The sequence below is a fragment of the Tiliqua scincoides genome, chromosome 4, assembly GCF_035046505.1.
Source record: "Tiliqua scincoides isolate rTilSci1 chromosome 4, rTilSci1.hap2, whole genome shotgun sequence".
In the NCBI taxonomy this organism is placed as follows: Eukaryota; Metazoa; Chordata; class Lepidosauria; order Squamata; family Scincidae; genus Tiliqua; species Tiliqua scincoides.
In genome coordinates, this window is record NC_089824.1 from 176,668,078 (window position 1) to 176,683,550 (window position 15,473).

Here is a 15,473-nt window from a genome sequence, read left to right on the forward strand (position 1 = left end):
CCAAGATCCCATCAGGTAATTTGCAATAAGCCACTTTGAGTCGTGTTCCAAGATCCTCCTGTACCACGGTTGTCTCCTTGAACTATCCCTGAATTAGTCACATGGACTATCCCTTTCACAAGGTTTAAACTTATGCTCCCTTTAAATCCATGCCTGTCCAGTTCTGATGGCACTTGTTTTCCTTTGATACTAGTGATGAAGACAACAAGCCACTACAGGGCAGTCAGACCTCATTAGATGGGACGATAAAGCAACAAGAAAGTGACGACAGCTTGGTGGACTATGGCGAAGGAGGTGAAGGACAGTTCAATGAGGATGGCTCCTTTATTGGCCAGTACACGGTCAAGAAGGACAAAGAGGAGACAGAAGGCAATGAGAGCTCAGAAGCCACATCACCAGTTAATGCTATCTATTCCCTGGCATAACGCAGTACACTGAAACAACAGCAGCAAAAAGATACGTAGTCGGTGTGGGTCGGCAAAGTCACCATCAACACCAGAAAGCAACCAAAGTAGGACAACAAAGAGCAAACACAAACCTGACCAGGTGGTCACTGGTGCCATCATCTCTTTAGCAAACAAAGCAAATGGCATCAATGCACAGGCTGCTGGAATGATCGTTCTGCAGCTGAAACCTGAGCTGACCCACAAGAGACCGGTCGAAGAGCAGGATGCACAGATTCGATGCCCCAGGCTTCAGAACTTGGACTGAAATAAACACCCCTCTATACCCCCTCTGTCTAATTTGTGAGATAATGCAACTCCTTTCATTAATAATGTACACAGCTGAGTTTTTTTTTCTCCTCAAGTCCTCAGAAAAAGAAATGCCCAAATGTGGGGGAAATCTGGAGTGAGGGGTTAGGGGAATGAGAGCGTAATGGAGCCTCCTACTCTAAAAGCAGCATGAAACCGCAATGAGGAATCAATTAGCTATTGGTGGCAGAGTGGGGGAGGAGAGGAAACCTTCTGATAATTCATTTCTGTTGGACGTCTTTGTAGCCAGGCAATGGCTAGTAGTTCTCCCTCAGCAAGGTGTACAACTCTCCTTCCTAGAAAATGAAATGGTATTGCGTTAAGCTTTGCTGTGGAAGCTGTGTATGTTGCGGAGGTGATGGGGGGGGGAGTTGTTGTATTGACAGAAATTGTCCCAGTTCTCAGCTAGTGTCATATTTCAAGTATGAGTCTCATGCAAGTGGCAATGTGCGGTTTCATACCACTCGTGCTACTTGGCACCTGCTTTCAAAGAAAGAGTTGAACAGGAACTGTTGCATCTCTCTGCTAATCCACAGGAGGAGAACAGAACTGGATTTTGTTCCTGGATAATTATTTAGAGGGGGCAGGGAGGGTTGCTTTGTTGTTTTGTTCTTGCTAAAGCAGTCATCCCTCCCTGTGACACAACAGTGTAGACTACCATCCCATACACCTGCATGTAGCAGGCAAGGGAGGAAAAGTGACCAGCAAAAGAGCAACCACTCGATGCTTTCCTACTGCTAATTTTTAAAAAAGAAGAAAAAAGCTGGTACCTACTATGAATAAACTAACCTGGCACTGACCTTGCCAGTCACTTCTGTGAAAAGTTCAGGGATTCCCCATCCCTCCGTCTGTTTGGTGCAAAAGTACAAATGCACTTGGAACCAACCAGAACCGATCATCTCTCCACTGTTCCTATTGTGTGCATATCAGCCAGGGTTACGTTTTCTGGTTTTTTAAGGTAAATGTCACTCTCCAACATGTGCAGGAGCCTCTTTATTGCCCACTCTTGTTGAGTCAAAGGAGGCCTTTCCAGTACTAAAGAAGCAGCAGCATGGAGCTCACACTATCTTGTTAGTTACACATCCAAGGCACCTCAAGTCAAGCTAACTTAATAACACGCAGTAACCCTGTTTTCCGCAGATATAGATTCTGTTGTTACACTGTTCTTCCATATATGCCTTAAACAGCTTCATGCTTTCCCTGAAGCTTAATAAACTATGAATATTTACCCATAGATCAAGCCCCTGGTGTAATGGTCTGTAATCTGTCCATGCATTGCAAACAAGGAGGCTTCTGCAGCTTCTCCAGCTCAGAGAGCATGGATCATTGTGGAAAGTAGCATTTTATAATGTACAGTATTTTCGTGCAATGCAGTATGTATGCTCATCACTCCCTGCACATTTGAAGCCAAAGTTGTTTAAGCAGAGAGAGATTTGACTCCTGGAGGCCATTTTGTAGCTGGAAAACAATGTTTGGGAAGAATGTCAGAAGAACTGTTTTGGTGCCATGTTAAACTGGGAATAGAAGCATTATGGGCTATCCTTTCAAAGTGGCTTGCTTTAAAGGCTGTTTTATTGACAAAGGTATTTCTGCTAATGGGACAGTGCAGACAAGAGGGTTAGCACATTAGGTCCTGATATTCTAAGGCCTGAAAAATTCAGCTAGATAAAACCCTTAACGCTGCCATTTTGAAGAAGAAAAAGAAAAAGGCCTCCATCCAAGTGAAACTTTTTCAGTGTGTCAAGCCAGGCAGAGCAATGTTGGTGTGGGATGAGGTTTTGTTCAAAAGATGGGGTTGAGTGCCCCTGCTTGAACTGAGACTGGCAGGCCACATACCCTATTAGTATTGTGGGTATCACTTCTAGCCATGGAGTTTTGCATGCTTAATTGCTTCAAATGTTAGCACAAATCACCCTCCAGGGTTGGTTTGTCCCTTTTCTCTCCTTTGGCAGGATGACTCCCTGACTCTCTAGGATAAAAGCAAGCCCTTAAATCTAATGGATTCATGTGGAATGATGATGCTAAATGAGTCTTATCTTGACAGGAAAGTGACCATTTGAAGACATGCTGAAATGTGTGGGGTCAAATGAAACAGTGCCAAATTCAGGGGGACACATCTTGTATGCATTTGGATTTCACTTTTGCTCTGGCATTAGCTTTGAAAGGGGCACATTCCATTATCTGTACATCTCCTCCTCCAATTCAGCCCATGAGTAAATGGAATCTAGAATTACACATAGAAGGACTTGAGGGAAAATTCTCAGTGATAAAATGGAATGACTTGGGCCTCTCACTGAGTCAGTAGGAAAAACAAAACAAAACACAGGCATACTTAGCCACTTATGTGGCTTACACATCCCTTACACGGGATGTGTTAAGCCATTTCTGCCCAATGTTGCATATATGCATCGGGGATCAAATGTGTACACCTGTGGGCTGGACAGAAATGGGTTATTAATGAATGCCAAATTTAGGCTCTCATCTGTACCTAACAGTGCCTAAAATATCGTTCTGTGCCCTAGACCAGTGTTGTTGTTTTCTCTCTCTCTCTCTCTCTCTCTCTCTCTCTCTCGCCTCCCTCATACCATCTGTTGAAGATGGTTGGTGATGGGGAGGGGTGCAGCTGCCAAGTTGCATTTCATTGTATCTAGAGATGCAGCACAGGAGCTAAATAAAGGCTGGGAAAAATCCTAATCAGAAAGCTTAGATGGCCCTATACTATATTCTGCCAGAAGATAGTTCTCAGACAGACAGCAGCCAATGTTCTGCATGTAACATGACAAAGCCTTTTTTGTCACCATATGACTTTATTTGTGAACTACAGCAAAAAGAAGTCAAGTTGCAAACATTTGCCGTTCTAGCTAGTGGGTACACCCTGGCCATTGATTTGTGCTTAAAGTTGAGAGCTGACTTCATGATTAAAATCCCATATGACTTAATAGAGATAAAAACCAAGGACTCTTGGTGAGACGCTTCTTTAGCAGACATGAAAGACATAGACAAGGTTAGTCCTTTCTGTAAGATTCACTTGGGCTCTCTCATAAGGACTAAATCAAATCAATAGATTGGTTCCCTAAAGAATCCTTTAATTGCCGATAACTAACTTGTTCCTTGCAGGACTCGCTACAGTGTACGGTACAGGGAGCATAAAACTAAGTCTGAATTGTCCCCAAGAAACTAAAAAAAATGTGTTAGAGAATGTGTTAGGTTGCAATCCTATGCGCACTTACTGGGCCCAACTGAAGCCAACAGAATTTTAGAGTAAATACGAATGGGATTAGAATGAGAGTTTCAGATGTCATCATGGATCCTAGAGGAGGATACAAGTGCTTGCCAGTTTTGCAAGTGGCCTGCATGTTTTTGGCAGAATCCCAATACATTTAAGGGTACACATTTATGGTTGCACTGATAAGTCGGATAATGTGTTGGTTTGGAAAACGTGATGGCAAACAAAGCCAGTTTCAGTCTTTGTTTGGTTTTAATACAGAATAACAGTGCAATCCTATCTTGTGCTGGAACAAGCAGACAAAGAGGCCAGTGCTGTATCTAGCATAAGATAGGAGCCCAAAGTAGCTTGGCCAGAGGTAAGGGGAAACTCTTCCCCTTACCCCTCGGTAAGCCACCGCAGCTCCAATGGATCTCCTTGTACTACCTCTAGGGGTGGAATAAGTGCAAGGAGAGCAGAGCGGCTTGCAGCCTCTCTTTGCTGCTCAGGAACAGGGGCTAGGATCTGGCATATCTGCCAGGTCCCGCCTACGCCTCCTGCTCCCTGACTGCCCAATCCGGGACCGCCCTCTTTACGGCACATTTGCAACCCTCCTGGGCAGGCGTAAGGGCCTTGCGCTGGCCCAAGACGCACTTAGGAATTTGCCCTTACTCATCCCTGCTCTTGAAAAATGATTACATGAAGTACATACATATATTGATTTTGGCAGGTTAAGTACTAAGGAAGGCTTTACATTTATTAAAAGATTTGGACTTCTTGTGCAGGAAAAATTCATCCTAGCCTCTGTCCGATGCCAATAAGACAATATTCCTTCCTATTGTGGATGGGGAAAAGCACCTCTGTTACACTTGTAGCCATACTCAAGTGCGGTGTTTTTCTTGGGAATTGTGTATTCCACATTGGGGGGGGGGACTGAATTGGTGTATTTATAAGGGGTCCAAGGCACTAAGTTTTGCAGGCAGCCTCACCACAGCTTGCAAGCAGCCCCTCCCCTTTGGAGCCATTTGCGTGGTGGGAGCAAAACAGAGGCAGCCTCAGTTTTGCTCCAACTGCCCAGAATGGCTGGGGGGGGGGCGCTTGCACACTGCGGTGAGGCACCCTGCAAAACTTAGTGCTTTGCACCCCCTCTAGCTATGCCACTGGGGGCATGGACTGGACAACACAGTTTTCCTATAAGTCCAAAAAAAGTCCAAAAATGCTGGGACATCACTACAGAGAGAGAGAGAGGTATCTGCTGGTGTGTGCCATTTAAAAAGAGCTACAAGCACATTTCTAGGCTTGCAAGGGAGAACTCAGTATCAAAAGAATGACATCATTTTAGAATCTTTTTCTTCAGAAGTCCCCGAAAAAGTGTAGATATGAGGCAAGGGCAGAGATGTAATGTATCTCACCACTGACAGAACCACATTCCCCACAGCACTGCCAATTGTACTGAGCATGCAAGTTCCCCAGAAGGAAAATGGCATTTCCAAATGATAAAATATGGCAGTTTAAGCATTGGGGAAATGCAGTGTCCCTGCACAGCAAATGAGCAGCAACTGCATTTATTGAGCAAAAAATAAATACATCTGAAAAAAATCTCATTGCAGCTGGAGACTGAAAGAATTAGGCAATTGGCAAAGCATGGCATGAATTGACAGCTGATTTAACATTTTATTTCTTAGAAGAGTTGACAGTTATATGGGGACTCTCTTTTATTGAAAACGTTTATATCCAACCTCATCTGCTTCCAACAACGAAAACATATTTCAGTAAAATACAATATCTAAAACCCTAATTAAGAACAGTATTAATATTTAACCAGGCATAGGAAAAGCTTTAACTGGTCTAGGGCCATATCACCCTGAGCACATCTGACCCAGTTTGTCCTTGGAGGCTGACTGGTGCTGGGCTTGGATGAGACTTGGACCACAATCCTATGTTTATCTAATCAGAAGTCCCATTTCCTTCCATGGGGCTTACTCTCAGGAAAGTGTGCATAGGATTGCAGCTATAGTGTTAGTATTTTACTGAGAGAGAAAATTGCAACTGGCTGGAAGCAAGACATCTCAAATACAATAGAATTTCCATGTCTTGGTGCCACTTTACTACATTCACAAACCTGATCTGCATACCTTAAAGGAAAAGGGAGAAATCCAATATCGTAAAATCCTGCCGTAACGTGCCTCGCGATAACACGATTTTGGACAAAACACAATTTGTGATTGGCTCCCATCCTCATCATGCTCCTATTCCTAACTCCTATTAGTTCAGACTCTCCCCATTCTCACAAAAGTACATTCCTCAGGGCTTCAATTGCTTCCCTGTGCAGGAAGAGGAAGGGCAGAAGAACCCCCACCAGGTGGTGGTCCCCCTCAAGCCCAGCCTAGCACACTAGTGCACACAAAAGCTCATAGCCAAGCACCAGAAACAGCCACCACTACTAGTCAAAGGAGACTGACTGCCCCTTGCCACAGGGGTGTTAACAGCCCAAGCAACTCAGACCCAACTGTTGAGTCATCCATGGCTGCCCAAACCACTTTAGGCAATGAAGAGGAGGCTGAGGGGGAAAAGAGCTGCTCTGGGTGTGGTGGGAGATTGTTGGAGAAATGGTGAGCATTAAAATGACTTTCATACTCCTGTTTTCTCCAGAGAGGTATTGGGGCCCAGACTGAACTAAGCAGGGAGGCCCCTATGTGGGTAGCTTTTTCCCCGTCTGGGTTGTATGGGGTATTCTGATCAGGGTGGGAGGGGGAGTGAACTGCACCTCTCCAGTCAACTATCCAAAAAGATTATTTTTCATTAACCTTGCAGTGAACTTACATTTTCTGCAAGTGAATGTTTTGGACCCTATTTATTGCATGATGGCAAGGTTTTACTGTCAGTAGATAGTGTATCTGTCTTATTTGAATTCTATCCTTTCGCCAAGGAGCTCAGAATTGGCATACATAGATTTGCCTCCGTACAGTCCCTGATATCAGGTTGGGCCCTGCCACAGAATATCCATGTTGCTGGCAGAGAAGCATAGTCCTATGGAACTGCTTTTATAACAACAGAGTCAACATCTAGTCAGGATTACTTTTGACAAAGGAGCACCTCCTGTTCAGAACTGTTATCAATATAAGTAAGTGTTCACCAAATTGTCCCCATTAGACTTAAGAATAGTGAGCAGAGCCAGTGCCACAATCAGGGAAGAGGGCAGCCACTGCTAAATCATACTGTATGGCTCCCAGCCAAGTCTCGAATGCCAATTAAGAAGGCTCCTGAGATTCTAATGCATATTGCATAGGGCTGGCACCACCTTGTCAACTTACCATGGTACAAAGGCAACACTCATCACCCGCAGTTGCAAGATGGGCGACCATTCCAGATGGCCCAGCTCTCTAATAATAGCCACCTTGGGTCCCTTCAGAGAGAAAGGTGGGATAGAAATATAGTAAAATAAATAAATAAAATTTACTGTTCACAGGTACAGAAGGTGTTCAAATGTCAACTCATATAAATATGCTGGTTGCCCTCCTGCTCATTCTATGCCTCATGTTGAGAAACAGCATCCATGTAGTTCTGTTTTGAACACCACAGAGATCTGACCCACATCTTAGGTATGCAGATTCCCCGTTGTCTAGGGTAGTGTTTCTCAAAGAGTGCTTCTAGGAGCCCTGGGGCTCCCTCAGACTCCTTTGGGCTCCAAGAGCGCACCAAACTGGCTGCCCTGACCAGTCCACTTGCCCGTCCTGCCTTCCCTCTTTGTGGCCCTCCTCCTTCATTCCCCCACTGTTCCGGCCCTTCACTGGAATTTGGCATTGGGCTTGGTGCTGCACTACTCCGCACATGTGTTGCCAGTCTGGGCTCCCTGAGATTCTACTTATGCACTGGTGGAGCTCTCTTCCTTTCAGGAGCAGAAAGTGTTCCAGAGACGAAACCACTAGGAGATCCAATACAGATGCAGATGTTGTCACCTGATTCCCCTGCAGTTAACAAGTTGGGTCCCTTTTTGGGAGAAGGGCGGGATAAAAATAAAGTTTTATTATTTTATTATTATTATTATCCACCAAGTTCAAAGAGGTAATCTCTGTGACTCAACTAACAGGAGCAAATGACCTATAGTTTTAAATATATATTTTTTTAATTCGGGGGCACACAACCTTGGGAGAGAAATGCATTCCTTCACCTTCTGTGGAATATTTGAGTAGAGAGACCAATTCTGCCTTTGCTATTTTTCTTGGCAGGCAGTTGACTGGCCAATACAGATGACTGAACTCCGCAAAAAGAACTCAGTCTTCTGAAACAAACAGCAAAAGAAACTGCCTTGGATTATTTTAGCATTGCTGTCCCTTCCACTCAGTTTCTACCTTGTAGGAACTGACCCTCAGGTCAACAAGAATAGTAGAGTCCTGACCCCAGCAATTGATCTGCCTGTAATGACCTGGATTCATGTGTCTAAACAAGATGCACCTCAGTACCTGTCAGAACTATCCTGGAGGAGTGACAGAGGAGATGGTCATTATTGATTTCCATTAAGGCTCAGTCTCTTGTTTATGTGTTTTACCTGACACATATGACCTATTGTGGCCTTTTCCCCACCTTGCAGCTTTAGAAAAAAAAACCTTGCTTTCACTTCCTGGCATGATGAAATTAGAAAGGTGGTTCCAACAAGAGTAACAACTTCAATCTCATTTTTAAAAAAAAACCACACACACACAAATGTATTGCACCAGGCTTCATTCTATACTAGCTACAAAAGACTTTAGCTAAGCAATAACAATGATAGAAATCAACACGTAAAATCCAGTTTCATTTATGCATTGCAGCTTATCTTAAAAATGATAGCCAACAAGGCTTTTTTGATCATCAAGGACTCTAGAATGTGATTTGGCTCTCCAATTAACCCCAGTGCCTGTCTCTCAACCTGTCCCTCTCAAGCAAATATGCTTTGTGATCTCAGAAGGCAGTCTAGGACCACCACCAGCCCCTCATGTTCAACCCACAAAAGCTGAGAGAACTTCCTTTGCACTATGGAGGTTTCAGACATGTACCCCCCAAGAAATTGTTGGTCTGTTCTTGTTCTGTTTATTTTTAATTTGTAAATATTCATTCCCCACCCCCTTCCATCTCCCTAAAGCCTCCCTCATTGTTCTGATACATTCTATGTATTTATTTGCCTTCTTTAAAGAAAAAAAAAAGGTAGGAAATCTCGTGTTAATCTGCTTTCAAATTAGATGAATGCATATCTGAGGCTGTAAAGAATGATTTACAGTGAATAGACTTACAGGCTATGGAGACATGTTTAATATATGGACTGCATGAGCGACTTGAAAAAGGCCAAAATATTCAGAAACTTTTTTTTGAATCACTGTAAAAACAAACCTGATTTTTTTTGTATAGAGAACACTAAACATAATAAAAATATTGTTCAGAAGAGATGCTAAGTATGTCATTCATTTCCTTCCTACGCCAAAGAGAAACAAATGAGCCCACAGCTGGAGTGGTAACTGGAATGTACAAGAGTTAAAGTAGTTTCTTTTCTCTATCACTGATGCAGGTTCCTTGAGAAGCATCCTGCTCTTTCACACTTCTGCTATAGCTGGAAATTTCCAAGGATGCTTTAAAAACCAAAGCAAGAGCAGTGAACACTAGAGAAGCAGCTGCCAGAAATGATTTTAAGAGTAATTAAATGGGTTCTCAATGAAGGAATAAGAGAGATTGGACTAGGTTGGATTGCCAATGGGATAATTTTTTTTTTTTTCCAAATAACTGAATTTCACACACAAAAATATTTCTGGCTTAAGTGTTGGGTATGTTTGCTCAATTTTTGTAAAAGTAAGCAAGTTCTTAATGATACCTTGAATACTTGCAAAAGCCATGCCATACTTTTCTATAGATACTAATTTCGCCTTGTGCAACATTTTGAATACATTTGGTTTCAACTTCCAATTTAAAAAACAAAAAGATTACCCAACATTCACTTATTGGCTAATAATAGCAATTAGCATTTATGTTGCACTTTTTACAACATTCAAATTGCTTCACCTCCATTGTCTCAGTAATCCTTACAACCACTCAAAATATAACATATACTGGTTAGAAACAAATGTTCTCTATCAGTGTTTCTCAAACTATGGGTCGGGACCCACTAGGTGGGTTTGCGAGCCAATTTCGCGAGCCAATTTCAAGCGGGTCCCCATTCATTTCAATATTTTATTTTTAATATATTAGACTTGATGCTACCGTGGTACGTGACTGCATTTGGGGAAATGTTACAGTCCCGTACTTTTAATAAGCTACTATGTATATTCTTTTAACAATTATAGTCAATGAAACGTATTCCTGGGTAAGTGTGGGTAGGATTGCAGCCTGGGAATGAGAAAAATGTTCCTGCTTGATGATATCACTTCCAGTCATAACATCACTTTCGATGGGTCCTGACAGATTTTCATTCTAAAAAGTGGATCCCGGTGCTAAATGTGTGAGAACCACTTCTATATGAATTAGTGGTCCAGAGCTCCTGGTTAGCTACAGCAGCCTTCACAATGCCCTTTCATTCTTAAAGACTCCTGTTATCTTGGGGTGGGGGCAGCATGCTGTGAAATGGTCCTAAATTTTGAAGGGAGGTATACAGACTTATCGATAGCAATGTTGATGCTAAAGAGGCAGACCCATCACTACTTTCTGAAACTTTCAAATGCTATCCTAGAGAGGTTTATCTATGTGCATTCAGTCATCTCTCTGCCCCTTCTCCATTTCGCAGTGACATATGGTGCCTGACAAATGACAGCAAGGGGAAATCATGGATGAACCATAGGCATACATCCATATGTATTGCCATTGAGAAACGAGCAAGCCCAGCAGGCAATAAATGTACAGACACCAGGGAAGGTCTGATTTAAATCTCACCTCCTGGAAAATTGTATCAGCAGATGGAGCAGACCAGACAAATGAGAAGACTGGCACCATGGTCAGTGCGTTTTGGGATTTTATTTTTCTCTCAACAGTGCTTCTCTCTTTAGAGAGAAGTCTAGGTGCAGCTGTGGTAGCCTCAACACAGCTTTCGTTTTGCCTGAAAAGCTGCTCAGTGATGAGAAAAAGATTGTTTGCTATGAATTATTTGATGATGGCAAGCAAGAAGGACTTTTCCTCAAGAACTGCAGAATGGGCAGCGCTTTAAGAAAGGCAGAGTTTGCACTCAATGAAACCAACATAGCCACTCCCAAAAATCTCATTCTGTGACAAAATCCAAAGTCAATTTACAGTCCCACCACCAGTGCAAACTCTGATTATGATAACCACACTCAAGACATGTTGCGTTACCATAATAGTTAAATATCATTTTACTCCCTGACACAATCCAGGGATTCCCCAGCTGGTCCCAGTTTCAGAAACACACACTCTGATTAAAAGCATGCCAAATAGATCATCTCTTGATTGTTCTTCTTAGCCTTTGTCTCCTCTTTTACATTTCTCATCTCACCGATTCATTCAAATAACAACTCCATTGTAGCTGAGAGCTCAGCTCTGCTTGGCAAATGAGCATTGGGTCACTACTTCAAACAAAGAAGGGTTTTATCCATTCCAACACTGTTGCACCAAAACAGCATTACACTGCTCATTAGTGTCCAGGACTTATTCATGTCAGCAAGGGCTGCAGTACATTTTGTACAGTTCCTTATCTTTGAGCATGAATGTGAAGAGGCACCACTTAACACACCATCCTGGAGAATTCTACCTATAAAGGTATGTCCAGGTGCTCTCATGAGTGCTGATGAAGCACCCTGGCACCCAGAAGGCAGACTCAGCAAGCATGTCCATGCTTCTCATGATCACAACAGACCCCAATGTGTTGGCACCACTAGCAACTCCCAGGGGTGGTAGCTCCAAATTTCTGGAATAACCTGTTGTAGGTGAACTCTTCCTGTCTTCTCACATTGACCCTGGGCTTGATAAGAGGCCAAATGTTAGCCATCTTGAGTGCCCTTAGTGGGGTAGAAAGGTGGGGAATAAATAAATAATCTATTCCACTCCAGCAACCAGTCTCTTAACAGAGCAAATACAATCCCATTTCCTCCCACTGGGAAAAGCATGATGGTGTCAGGCAGGCAGTAGACTCCTTAAAATACTGGCTTTACAGGGAGTGCAATAGAGCTGTGCAGCTGTTTCAGCCTAATTTCTGAAATCAGAATTTAATGAGACTCACATTCACAAATCAAAAGACCAACAACTCCAAAGTCTGGAATAAAAGATCACTGAGCTTATGAGCAGGCATATTACTCCTTCAATGAGAAATAGAGGAGGGAACTAAGTTGTTCAACTTATCACCAGGAAGATAAAAGTAGGGAGAGGACTTCTTGATGCTTTTTTCCCAGAGGTGGGCATGGTGATCTTGATATTTCAAGTTTTCAGTCAAGTGTTCCCAATAACTGAGAGAAGAGGCACTTTTTAAAGTGGCGGCTCTCTTATATTTAGCAGAGGGACAGCAGCTATTCCTGTAGAACAGTGGTTCTCACACATTTAGTGCCAGGACCCACTTTTTAGAATGAGAATCTGTCATGACCCACAGGAAGTGAAGTCATGACCGGAAGTGACATCATCAAACAGGAAAATTTTTAACAGTCCTAGGCTGCAATCCTACCCTCATTTACCCAGCAGTGAGTCCCACTGACTATCATTGTTAAAAGAAAATACGTAGTAGCTTGTTAAAAGTACAGGTCTGTAATATTTCCCCAAATGCAGTCACATACCATGGTAGCATCAAGTCTAGTATATTAAAAATTAAATATTGAAATTTACGTGAAGTGCTAAATGACTGTGCCTTAGAGCAGCTAGTCATGGAGCCCACCAGAGGACACGTGACTCTGGATTTAATATTGTGCGGTACACAGGACCTGGTTAGAGATGTCAATGTTACAGAGCCATTGGGGAACAGTAATCATGCTGTGATCCGTTTCGACATGCATGTCGGGGGAAGAATACCGGGCAAATCTCTCACAAAAACCCTTGACTTCTGACGGGCGGACTTCCCTCAAATGAGGAGGCTGGTTAGAAGGAGGTTGAAAGGGAAGGTAAAAAGAGGCCAATCTCTCCAGAGTGCATGGAGGCTGCTTAAAACAACAGTAACAGAAGCCCAGCAGAGGCACAGCAGAGGTGTATACCACAAAGAAAGAAGGGTTCCACTAAATCCAGGAGGGTGCCCGCGTGGCTAACGAGCCAAGTTAGAGTGGCTGTAAAGAGCAAGGAAGCTTCCTCCCATAAACTGAAGTCTTGCCCTAATTAGGAGAATAAAAAGGAACATAAACTGTGGCAAAAGAAATGTAAGAAGGTGATGCGGGAGGCCAAGTGAGACTATGAGGAACGCATGGCCAGCAACATTAAGGGGAATAATAAAAGCTTCTTCAAATATGTTAGAAGCAGGAAACCCACCAGAGAAGCGGTTGGCCCTCTGGATGGTGAGGGAGGGAAAGGGGAGATAAAAGGAGACTTAGAGATGGCAGAGAAATTAAATGAGTTCTTTGCATCTGTCTTCACAGCAGAAGACCTCGGGCAGGTACCGCTGCCCAAATGGCCCCTCCTGATCAAGGAATTAAGTCAGATAGAGGTTGAAAGAGAAGATGGTTCAGACCTCATTGATAAATTAAAGATCAATAAGTCACCGGGCCCTGATGGCATCCACCCAAGAGTTATTAAGGAATTGAAAAATAAAGTTGCTGATCTCTTGACTAAAATATGCAACTTGTCCCTCAAAACGGCCATGGTGCCAGAAGATTGGAGGATAGCAAATGTCACGCCTATTTTTAAAAAGGGAAAGAGGGGGGACCCGGGAAACTATAGGCTAGTCAGCCTAACATCTATACCGGGTAAGATGGTGGAATGCCTCATCAAAGATAGGATCTCAAAACACATAGACGCACAGGCCTTGCTGAGGGAGAATCAGCATGGCTTCTGTAAGGGTAAGTCTTGCCTCATAAACCTTATAGAATTCTTTGAAAAGGTCAACAGGCATGTGGATGCGGAAGAACTCATAGACATTATATATCTGGACTTTCAGAAGGCGTTTGACACGGTCCCTCACCAAAGGCTACTAAAAAACCTCCATAGTCCAATTAGACTATGGATTGAGAACTGGTTGAAGGCCAGCAAACAGAGAGTGGGTGTCAATGGGCAATTTTCACAATGGAGAGAAGTGAAAGCGGTGTGCCCCAAGGATCTGTCCTGGGACCGGTGCTTTTCAACCTCTTCATAAATGACCTGGAGACAGGGTTGAGCAGTGAGGTGGCTAAGTTTGCAGACGACACCAAACTTTTCTGAGTGGTGAAGACCAGAAGTGATTGTGAGGAGCTCCAGAAGGATCTCTCCAGACTGGCAGAATGGGCAGCAAAATGGCAGATGCACTTCAGTGTCAGTAAGTGTAAAGTCATGCACATTGGGGCAAAAAATCAAAACCTCACATATAGGCTGATGGGTTCTGAGCTGTCTGTGACAGATCAGGAGAGATATCTTGGGGTGGTGGTGGACAGGTCAATGAAAGTGTCAACTCAATATGCGGCGTCAATAAAGAAGGCCAACTCTATGCTTGGGATCATTAGAAAAGGTATTGAGAACAAAATGGCTAATATTATAATACCGTTGTACAAATCGATGGTAAGGCCACACCTAGAGTATTGTGTCCAGTTCTGGTCGCCACATCTCAAAAAAGACATAGTGGAAATGGAAAAGGTGCAAAAGAGAGCAACTAAGATGATTACGGGGCTGGGGCACCTTCCTTATGAGGAAAGGCTATGGCATTTGGGCCTCTTCAGCCTAGAAAAGAGGCGCCTGAGGGGGGACATGATTGAGGCATACAAAATTATGCAGGGGATGGACCGAGTGGATAGAGAGATGCTCTAGAACACCAGAACCAGGGGACATACACTAAAATTGAGTGTTGGGAGAGTTAGGACAGACAAAAGAAAATATTTCTTTACTCAGTGTGTGGCTGGTCTGTGGAACTCCTTGCCACAGGATGTGGTGATGGCGTCTGGCCTGGACGCCTTTAAAAGGGGATTGGACAAGTTTCTGGAGGAAAAATCCATTACGGGTTACAAGCCATGATGTGCATGTACAACCTCCTGATTTTAGAAATGGGCTATGTCAGAATGCCAGATGCAAGGGAGGGCGCCAGAATGAGGTCTCTTGTTATCTGGTGTGCTCTCTGGGGCATTTGGTGGGCCGCTGTGAGATACAGGAAGCTGGACTAGATGGGCCTATGGTCTGATCCAGTGAGACCTGATCTGATATGGTCTGATCTGTTCTTATGTTCTTATGAAATGAATGGAATTCCACATGAAATTGGCTCATGACCCACCTAGTTTGAGACACAGTGTCCTAGGCTGATTCAAATAAGCTTTTAGAGATACCCAAGGACAGATATATGGCTGCCGGATCTCAGGCTTTGACCTGAAGTTTTGGGATTTCGGCAGCCTTCTTGGGGTCTCAGAATAAAATATCTATGTGAAGGGGCAGAATCAAGGAAGCAAGGTATTTTC

At 43.4% G+C, this 15,473-nt stretch overlaps 1 protein-coding gene across 1 annotated transcript in view; it reads left to right on the top strand.

The window, feature by feature from the left end:
* NFASC (neurofascin) overlaps positions 1-425 on the top strand; it is a 123,657-nt gene extending 123,232 nt beyond the window's left edge. Inside the window, exon 34 of the mRNA XM_066625250.1 lies at positions 194-425. Within this exon, the coding sequence (XP_066481347.1) occupies positions 194-425 (232 nt within the window). The remainder of the gene's footprint in view (positions 1-193) is intronic.
* The last annotated feature ends 15,048 nt before the right edge of the window (positions 426-15,473 follow it).